This window comes from Pistacia vera, unplaced genomic scaffold (assembly GCF_008641045.1).
Source record: "Pistacia vera cultivar Batoury unplaced genomic scaffold, PisVer_v2 Contig408, whole genome shotgun sequence".
NCBI lineage: Eukaryota > Viridiplantae > Streptophyta > Magnoliopsida > Sapindales > Anacardiaceae > Pistacia > Pistacia vera.
Window position 1 is genome coordinate 849,026 of NW_022196233.1, and position 11,348 is coordinate 860,373.

General features: G+C 32.0%; 1 protein-coding gene across 1 annotated transcript; it reads left to right on the forward strand.

Annotated features, from left to right (window-relative positions):
- The first annotated feature begins 8,098 nt into the window (after positions 1-8,098).
- LOC116142419 (G-type lectin S-receptor-like serine/threonine-protein kinase B120) lies at positions 8,099-10,709 on the forward strand. Its single transcript, XM_031427834.1, has 6 exons — positions 8,099-8,318; positions 9,525-9,647; positions 9,763-9,926; positions 9,993-10,202; positions 10,316-10,553; positions 10,685-10,709. Exons 1-5 carry the CDS (start codon positions 8,099-8,101, stop codon positions 10,373-10,375), a joined length of 777 nt encoding a protein of 258 aa, XP_031283694.1. The 3' UTR covers positions 10,376-10,553; positions 10,685-10,709.
- Positions 10,710-11,348: the final 639 nt, after the last annotated feature.

An 11,348-nucleotide genomic window follows, 5' to 3' on the forward strand; every position in this document is an offset into this window, starting at 1 on the left:
ATCTGGCCGTTGACAACGACCATATCTTGGTCGTCATTTGGCTAAAAACGGCCAAATTGGTGCATGACCAGCTAAATCCAACCAATCATGCGTCATTCCGATGATTTAGAGTATGATTAGAGTTCAAATGACAAATATGCTTAATTGATTGGTTATGATTGTAAGTATCAAAATATAGTTTTATGTTATCTTAATGATTATTCAATAATGTTAGTCATTAAATAAAAGATCTCATATAAAAAAAATTTATTTGGATACTTGAAATGCAAAATTGAGTTTATTGTCTCAAAATCTTTACTTAACATAAGACGTACGATATATATATTATGATGAAGTGATCTATTAACCTGCTAGAGAACCGTTTAATGATAACTTCAATCATCCATCTATAAGTTAATTGAGAAAGACTGGAAACTCGCATGTTTTGCTTAAGTAACAACTTATTTCTTTGAGTAGGATTTGTCAATGGGTTTGAGCCACAATAATAAGAAAACGTCATCAATTACTAATTTGAGAAGAAAAAAAGCTGCAGGTGCTAGTAAAGAATATAATGTGTACTATTTTAGAGATAATAAAAGACTCTTTCTTCTTTATTTTAAAATGGTTCAATGTCAGACTCTTCTGAACAAATTTTCTACCTCCGTCCCTCATGATAAATAATAACCCCAAACCTATTAACCTCTTCAAAATCTTATTAAGTTGTTTTTTATTCAAGCGTCCCCTTTTTGTCCTTATCATGGCCAGAAATTTTCTCATGTTCTTCTCTGCTTTCCTCTTTCTCTCCATTCCAGTGTCATCCCAACTCAACGACAATGAACTCTATTTTCCAGGATTCAAAGATTTAATTTCTAAAACTTAGAGCATGATCAAAGTTTGTATAAGATCTAATTCGAAAATAGAAAGTCAATTCATTTTTTCTTTTCCGAAAGAAATTAATATTCTTCATTTATTACTTTTAAATAAAACAAAACAGGAAACAAATAGTCCAAATAAATACAAATGACTAATACAATCATCTAGCTTATAAAATTCGCAAACCAGAGAGAGGATTAAACGACAATTCCCCCAATGCAACAACACGAGCAGGCTTGTGAACATGAAGCAAGCAAATCTTCTTCCCTAAAAAGCTCTGATCGTTTTACTCTTCTCAACATTCTTCCCCACTGCAACAAATATAGTCTTCTCCACATCCCATGCGACTCCCTCTCGCTCAATCACGTCCGAACTCTCCATCCAAAAATGTAACTCAAGACTCCCAACTCAAAAGAAAATAAATTTTACTCCATATTTGTTCATACTTGGTCATAATTATTCACACGGAAAAACTGCAATGGAAAATATCTTAAGTTACAAAGATTCAAATTTGCTGATATAATTAATAAGGATTATATGATTTGGCCTCTTATTGGGTTTTTTACACTAGGTTTTGGCTTATTAAGTTGTATGAATTTCTATTTTTCACTTATGATTCTTTGATATATTAACGTCTTTCTCATTCATTTGTGGATGTAAGCTATAAGTTAAATCATATTAAAATTGTAGTGTCTTTTTTTCGTTTTTTTTGTTTTTTTTTTTTGATTGATAATTTAATTCACATACCATTAATCTCAGTGTTGAAGCAACTACAATACAATCTGGGTCAATTATTTTTTAAAAATCATAGTCCATTTTTTAAAAATCAATATAAAAGTTGCAGAAGCAATTATTGTATGAAATCGTGGCCCTATATCTGTGATTGATATGGGAAGTTGCAGAAGCAATTATTGTATGAAACCGTGGCCCTATATCTGTGATTGATATGGGAAGTTGCAGAAGCAATTAATGCCAATGGAAGAAAGTGAAATAAATGAGTTTACTAACCTGTTGATGTGTCAAGGCAAGTATGAATTTCTATTTTTCATTTCTGATTCTTTGAGATATTATCGTCTTTCTCTTTCATTTGTAGATGTAGGTTATAAGTTAAATCATATTAAAATTGTGATTGATGATTTAATTCACATGTCATTAATCTCAGTGGTTGAAGTAGCCATAATGCAATCTGGATCAATTTTTTTTTTAAAAAAATCAATAGTCCATTTTTTAAAATGAGTAATTAATACAAAATCATTCTAAAATCAATATAATAATTTAAAAAAATTTAAAAGCTTATTACAATAAAAAATAATTTAATTTATATGTAATATATTTATATCTAAATTACATATTTATCTATCATACATATTCATAATTATAAAAAATAATAACTCTCTTTCATAACTCTTACCGTTAAGATTTTTTCTTTTAATCTCAAATCACCCCTTACAAATTGAGAAAAACAAAAATCCATATATACATCATGAAACAACGCTAATAGTAACCACTACTAGGTTGGTTATACTGTTACATATTATCTGGTCATATATTTTCTTATCAGATTAATTATCAATGGCTAATGAAAACAACGGTATCCGCGAATTTTTTTTGATCATTTTCATGTTGCTACTATTATGTGGTCATTATTTGAATTATGCATTATTTGACACAGGCATGGCAGTTGTGGAAGGAAGGTGTAGCCATGGAACTAATGAATCCAACACTACATGATTCATATTGTGAAGACCAAGTTTTGAGATGTATTAACTTGGCCTTGCTTTGTGTTGAACATAGTCAAATGGACAGACCTATCATGTCAGTTGTTATTTCTATGTTAACAAGTGTAGGAGTAAAATTACCAGTGCCAAAACAGCCTGCATTTTCCATTGAAAGAAAGATTGTTGTGGACAATGCGAGTGGAATAAGCAGGGCAAAGAATACAATAAATAACTTAACTATATCTGTAATGGATCCACGATGAAGACTTCGCACTAGTTTAAATTGGATCTTTTTTCTTCCTATTTAACTGAGTAAGGTGAATTGTAGTAATTAAAGCTCTATTTTATTCTTCCTTTCTTGCCATTGTTTCAGTGTATTTCTCGTTAAAGTCATGCATTTACTGGACTTTGTGAAGCTTTCCGACTTATAATAATGAAAGATTTGATGGTGGATCTCATTCTTATGTAGTTCTGAATTTATTGAAATTTCCAGGATGATATATACTCACATATGCAATATTTGTTTCGAGTAATGTTGCATACAAATTAAGTAAAGATTTTGGATTTGAATCCAAATATTAATGTATAATTACTTCCATCTGCTCAAGAGTAATGTAGTATTTCACGTACCCTGTCATCTCTTTACACTCAGAAAAGCTCAACCTAGACCTAAAAAATTATTTCTTTCACTGGTGAATCAAAGTTAAAAACAGAGGATAAGAGGAGGAAATGCCACGCGTAAAGGCTACTCTGCTTTCAGTAAGCTTCCTGCTCACCGTAAGAGTATTATCTCGTTCAGTGTTGTCATGTACCACTTCGCTTCCTAAACTTGTGTCAAGTAAAATCCGTTAATGGGTAAAAGATGAAAGAAAGAAATTAAAAGACAGATGAGAAGTCTAAGATAGACAGATGATATCAAAATCAAACAACTCTTTTGAATTTTGAATATAAGACCAGATAATATGTAGTAGTATAACCAACCGCTACAAATGATATCAAAATCATTATTCTTCTGACTTTGTTTTAGAATGCATAAAAATAAAATCCAGATCAAATACCGAGAAGAAACAATACCTCACATTGATTGAGAATAACCAAATATTGATTTAGAATTTCTTGCACTTTTTGCCTTTCAAGTTCACGAGGTGCTTAGAACTAAATGCTTTTTCCGCTCATCGACAGTATAATTACTTTCCTCTGCAAATAATGCAACAAATTTATCAGAAAAATTCTAAAACTTAGAATATGATCAAAGTTTGTATAAGATCTAATTCGAAAATAGAAAGTCGATTCATTTTTTCTTTTCCGAAAGAAATTAATATTCTTCATTTGTTCATTTTAAATAAAACAAAATGAGTAATACAATCATCTAGCTTATAAAATTCGCAAACCAGAGAGAGGATTAATCGACAATTCACCCAGTGCAACAACACGAGCAGGCTTGTGAACATGAAGCAAGCAAATCTTCTTCCCTAATAATAAAAGCTCTAATCGTTTTACTCTTCTAACATTCTCCCCACTGCAACAAATATAGTCTTCTCCACATCCCATGCGACTCCCTCTCGCTCAATCACGTCCAACTCTCCATCCAAAATGTAACTTAAGACTCCCAACTCAAAAGAAAAAAATTTTACTCCATATTGTTCATACTTGGTCATAATTATTCACACGGAAAAACTGCAAGGAAGATACTCAAGTTACAAAGCAATGTTCCGAAACGGATCGGAAGGTGATCGGTAAGTGACCGGTTTCCAGTTTGAACGGTCCAACCGGTATGACTGATATCATCAAATATTATATTTTAATATTTATTTCCTAACATGTCATTTGGCCTTTCTCTTTTTTATTTTCCTTTGTTTTTTTTCCACTCCTTTTCTTTTTCGTCATCTCTTTCTTCTTTATATTATATATTTTCAAAATGCCACTTCATCATCTTCCTTTCTTCTTCTCACCCGTCAGCTCATTTTCCTTTCTTCTTCTCTACTTCATCTTTTTTTTTTTTTTTACCCTTCTCTGGCCGTCTCTTCTCTTTCTTCTTTACTTCTTCCATATTCTCCTCTTTTTCTCACCCTTTCTCTTCTTCTTCTCTTTTCTCACCTCCTCTTCTCTTTTCTTCTTCTGCATCTTTTGAAGACTTGAAGGCTGAAAGCTGAAGCTTGAAAGAGATCGCGAATGAAGGACTAGACTAGAGCCTGAAGAGGTTGATTGAAGAGGAGGAGATCGCGATGATTGAAGAGGACTTGAAGAGTGAAGACTTGAAGGAGATCCGAGATCGCGAATGGAGGACTGGACCGGAGATCGCGAATGGCAAAGTAGCAAACCAAAAAAAAAAAAAGAAAACCAAAATGAAAAGGCAAAAGCAAAAAGCAAAATTTTAAAAGTGGCAGACATCTCGCAATTGAAATGTATTAAAAAATTGGGGTTTGACACATTGATTTGTGTCTGTGATTTTAAATTTTTTTAATTTTTTTCATATTTTTAAGTAGCGGATCGGATTGATGTGGACCGGATTTCTTTATTATATCGGTTGGACCGTTGGTTTGCTACAGTAATACGGTCAAACCACGGTTTGAAACGGTCTGATTCAAAAATCTAGGTTTTTACTCTTTTCAAACCGGAAATATAAGCGAAACCCAATCAGATCGGTTCGACCATCTGATCGGTCCGAGTCTCATAATATTGTTACAAAGATTCAAATTTGCTGAATAATTAATAAGTATTATATGATTTGGCCTCTTATTGGGTTTTTTACACTAGGTTTTGGCTTATTAAGTTGTATGAATTTTCACTTTTCACTTCTTATTCTTTGAGATATTAACGTCTTTCTTTTTCATGGTGGATGTAAGCTATAAGTTAAATCATATTAAATTGTAGTGTCCTTTTTTTATTTTTTTTTCCTTTTGTGATTGATGATTTAATTCACATGCCATTAATCTCAGTGTTGAAGCAACTACAGTGCAATCTGGGTCAATTTTAAAAAAAAAAATCGTAGCCCATTTTTTAAAAATCAATACAAAAGTTGCAAAGAATTATTGTATGAAATCGTGGCCCTATATCTGATTCAGTGATTGATATGGGAAGTTGCAGAAGCAATTAATGCCAATGGAAGAAAGTGAAATAAAGTGTGAAGACAAGTCAGCTCCAACTAGTGATGACTCAAGGACTAATGGCGCAGACATGACAGCTGATAGTAAGGGCATCTCCAACCCACTCCAAACGCCACGCCAAACCACTCCGAACGCCACGCCAAAATGGCGTGGTATTATAGCGCCAATAAATTTTTTTTTTCTTTTTTATGGTTTTGCTTTTTATGTTTTTTTTTTTAATTTTATTAAGTTAATTTTAGCATTAAATTTTATATCAAAAATCACATCAAATTAATTATTTGTATTTAATTTAATTTAATTATTATTTAATAATAAATTCTAATAATAATAAATAAAAATAATAAAAAATAATAAAATATAAATTTATTCAATATAAATATTAAAAATAACTCAAAATAAAAATTAATTCAGAAAATTAAATTACTATATTAAAATTTTACGTTTATGTTATAATTTTGTATTTAGTATCATTTATATTAGATGTAATTTTTTTTATATTAATATAATATTTATTTGATTAATAAATATTCATGGTAAGCATTTCTATCGACATTAATTGATCCGGTTTCCACTCGTTTGTGTTGTTTGCTATTAGTCAGTGCACATCCTTTGAACAATTTTGTCGAAATGACAGTTACAATGAAGGACTAGTTGATGATGTTATCGCAGGCTCCATCAGTTTTGGAATATTATTAATACCTTATCAATGGCTAACAGAAGCAGCACCATGTATAAATTTAACGAATCAAGTTTCGAAAGTCAGAGACGTTGATTGCCTGCTCTGTCTTGTTTTGATTTGTCAGCTAACCCCATGTCATATCAAATATTAATGTTGTAGAGAAGAATTTAGATCATAGTATGTCCTATTTTATTTTATTATCTTACCTAAAAAGGAAAAATATATTTATTTTAATATAACTATTTAATTAAAATTAATCATATTATATTCAATTCAAAATATTAACAATTACATTTCTTAATAAAGTTATAAATTAACAAAAAAAATCTCTATTCTACTCAAGCAACATCGTTGCACAATCACCGTCGCACGGAATGACTCACGATCAGTTAGATCTACGCTCTTTCTCTTTCTAGCCATGTTCACCATGGATCTAGTCGGAAACATCCAAATGTACAAAAAAGATCTGGCCGTGATAACGACCATATCTTGGTCGTATTGGTTAGATTTGGCAAAAACAGACAATTGGTGCATGACCAGCCAAATCCAACCAATCATGACGTCATTCCGATGACTTTTAGCCACCGTCTGATAGTAATAGCCAGCTACCGGCAATCAGTTAGGTGAGTGAAAGTGTTTTTTTTAATTTATAAACTTATTTTGCAGGGTCTTTAGCTAAAATTAGGGGGTTAAAAAATAATCTAAATTTTTAAAAAAGTTTTCCAAAAAGTACCAAACATATTCTTAGAATCTTATCCTATTTGATTAAATATATCTTATTCAATTCAAAATAGATATATTATTAAAAAAAAAAGTGTATGGCCCAATTATGATATAGAGATGATTAGAGTTCAAATAAAAATAAGCTTAATTGATTGGTTATGATTGTAAGTATCAAATATAGTTTTATGTTATTTAATGATTATTCAATATGTTGTAATAAAAAATCTCATATAAAGAAATTTATTTGGATACTGAAATACAAAATTGAGTTTTATTGTCAAAATCTTTACTTAACATAGGACATACGATATGTATATTATGAGAAGTGATATTAACCTGCTAGAGAACGTTTAATGGTAGCTTCAATCCTCCATCTATCAGTTAATTGAGAAAGACTGGAAACTCGCATGTTTTGCTTAAGAACAACTTATTCTTTGAGTAGGATTGTAATAGGTTTGAGCCACAATAATAAGAAAGCGTCATCAATTACTAATTTGAGAAAAAAAAGCCGCAGGTGCTAGTAAAGAAATATAATGTGTATTTTAGAGATAATAAAATACTCTTTTTTCTTTATTTAAAATGGTTCAATGTCAGACTCTTCTGAACAAATTTTCTACCTCCGTCCCTCATGATAAATAATAACCCCAAAACCTCTTCAAAATCTTATCAAGTTGTTTTTTATTCAAGCGTCCACAGTTCTTTCCCTTTTTGTCTTATCATGGCCAGAATTTTCTCATGTTCTTCTCTGCTTCCTCTTTCCTCCATCAGTATCATCCCAACTCAATGCAATGAACTCATTTTCCAGGATTCAAAGATTTCAGCGCCAAACTAACCTTAAGTGGAGCTGCAAAATTTGAGAAAGATGGCGTTCTTTGCTTAACAAACGACAGTGAACGTTTACTAGGCCAGCCTTCTTAGCTTGCCATCCAATTCAAGAACTCGACAAAGGAGAGTCTTTTCTTTCTTCATCATTTGCTCTAGGTATCGTCCCTTCCTATCCAAATGATGGTGGCCACGGCATGGCCTTCACCATCTCACCATCTAAAGAGCTCAATGATACTGTAGTGTCATTATCTAGGTCTTTAATAAGACCAATAACGGAAGCTTCAAATCATTTATTTGCTGTTGAGTTTGATACATTCAAAGTCCTGAGTTACGACATCGACGGCAACCACGTTGGCATCGACATCAACAGCTTGATCTCTAATGAGTCTTCAACTGCAGCTCACATCGATGAAAGTTCAACCAAACGGAATTGATTCTCATGAGTGGAAAACCAATCCTGGCTTGGATCGATTACGATGCATCTGAAAATTTGTTAAATGTCACCATCTCTCCAAATTCTTCCAAACCAAGATTGCCCCTCTTGTTTAACGTCAATCTTTCACCAATATTCTTGAGTCCATGTATATTGGCTTCTCTTCTTCAACAGGTTTGTTATCAGTTCTCATTATATTTTAGGCGGAGTTTAAAATCAAGGACAAGCTGGAGGCTCTTGATCTCTCTTCGCTTCCTTCAATTCCGGACAAGAAAAGCTGACAGGTTTGACGATTGCATTTGAATATTGAATAGTATACACAGCTGTAGAAGTGGAACGCTTTTATTGGTTTTTTACTCTCGCTTTAGGCCCACGTGAAATTCTTTTGCTCCGCCACCGCAACTGCTTGGTTTCTAAAATAAAATAAGCAATAAAATTAACAAAAAGTATATCTTCTACTGTGTGTTCACTTGAAAACAACAACCTAAAATCAAATTAACAAGTCCTCAGTAAGGATTTTGTTTGTTTGTTGAGTTTTATTCGTCAGACTCTACCTCTTGTTTAGGTTTTTAGTCAAAATACTATGTCTTCAGTTTAGCATGGACTATTATTAATATTTCAAACAGAATTTTTTTGTGAGAATTATTATTATTAATTATATTTATTATTATTTTGTAAAAAGGATGTTCGTCTGTTGAAATGGAGGGTTATTTCCTCATGAATTCCTCAATTCCGGTACTCATCCGCTTATAAAATGGATTAACTCTCCCTTGTTTTCATTTTAGATTTAGTGTATTGTGTTTTGACTATTACTAGCTCCAAGCTAGGTTTATTTAGTAGTTCCTAGGAATGAAGACTATTATTATAAATTATATATTATTCAATTTCACATATAATTTGGTACTATAAATCCTCTTGAGATTATTAAACCTCCTTAAAATTCTTAAAAACTAATTACGAAGTATAAAAAACCCTCTGATAAGATAAAATTTTCTAAAATAGTAAATTATTGTAGATAGAATTAAACGCCTAGGTAAAATAATTTAGTTTGATGAGAACTCAACGGAAAAAATATTATAATTATAATTTCAGTATCTTACTACGTACAAACTTAATTGGAAAAAAAAAATGGTCAAAGAAGCAGATGAAGACAATATTTTTATATGTGTAAATGATTTCACTATTAGGTGCTGCAGCTCCTGAGATATTGAAATGGACGGGGATTTCACTTGCTATAGTGGTTGGATCAATCGTTATACTCGTCGTGGGTATCTTTTTCTTCATTAGATGGAGAACATTTCGACTAGAAGGTAATATATACAACAGATTAACCATATATATATGGAATGAAGAGCAAATAAATATGATTAAATATTTTATTGAATGCCAAGCTGATCGAACTTTTTCTTTTCAATTTCCAAACAGCAAAGTTTATGTTTGACTTAATGAGTGAAGCAAAGGAGCTTGAGATCGATGGAAAGAAAGGCGCCAATTTGAAAGTATATAAATTGTCATCCATTATGCTAGCTACAGATGATTTCTCATCTGAAACTAAACTTGGAGAGGGTGGTTTTGGACCTGTTTACAAGGTATTTTTGCTTTCACAAAAGGCTTATGTCTAACATATCAAGCAATGACTATTTATTATTGTACAGGGTTTGTTGCCTGACGGGCAAGAGGTAGCAATAAAGAGGCTATCAGGAAGTTCCAAACAAGGACTAGTGGAATTCAAGAATGAGCTTATAATTGTAGCTAAATTACAACACACCAATCTGGTGCGGCTCTTGGGTTCTGCATTCAAGGGCAAGAGAAAATATTGGTCTACGAATACATGCCAAATAAAAGCTTGGACACATATATTTTTGGTAAATATGCATATTTCTTTAACTATCTATGCTTGGTTTCTTCACATTATTGAAACTTCTACTTAATTATTATGTTACACGTTCCTCAAACCTTTTTTTTTTTATTATAACAGATGAATCTAAAAGCAAGTTGTTTGATTGGAACAAATGTTTTAACATCATTGAAGAAATAGCTCACGGACTACTTTATCTACACAAGTATTCAAGATTGAAAATAATTCACAGAGACTTGAAAGCCAACAATATATTACTAGACAAAACTATGAATCCCAAGATATCAGACTTTGGTATGGCAAAAGTTTTTATCAAAAGTCAATCTGAAGCAAATACGAATAGAGTTGTGGGCACACGGTGAGTAAACATAAATTTAAGAATCTCTCTTTGAATTTGTGTGGAAATTAAAATTTGCTACTCCACTGAATCTTGATTATTCATTTTTTTTTTTCACAAATAACTGGTTGTACTTTACAAATGAAATTCAGTGGTTATATGGCTCCTGAATACGCTAGTGGCATCTCTCTGAGAAATCTGATGTATTCAGCTTTGGAGTTCTAGTTTTGGAGATCATAAGTGGTAGGAGGTGCAACAACAATATCTTTTATGATGGTCAGCCTCTTAACCTGATTGCATATGAAGTTCATAATGCAGTACTAATATTTTGTGTTATTATGTGTAAACCCAACATATATGTTTATCTCAATGTTTAATAATTATTTAATTGTTTTGACAAGGCATGGCAGTTGTGGAAGAAGGTGTGGCCACAGGACTAATGAATCCAACACTGCGTGATTCATATTGTGAGGACCAAGTTTTGAGATGTATTAACTTGGCCTTGCTTGTGTTGAACACAATCCAATGGACAGACCTATCATGTCAGTTGTTATTTCTATGTCAACAAGTGAAGGTGTAAAATTGCCAGTGCCAAAACAGCCTGCATTTTCCATTGAAAGAAAGATTGTTGTGGACAATGCGAGTGGAATAAACAGGACAAAGAATACAACAATAACTTAACCATATCAGTAATGGATCCACGATAAAGGCAAGGGACAACTTTTTTTCCAGGACACGAGAGAAAGATTGGAATTCCTTTTGTATGATAACTGACTTTACCATTCTGCTGATGTGTCCAGATAAGTCAGCTCCACC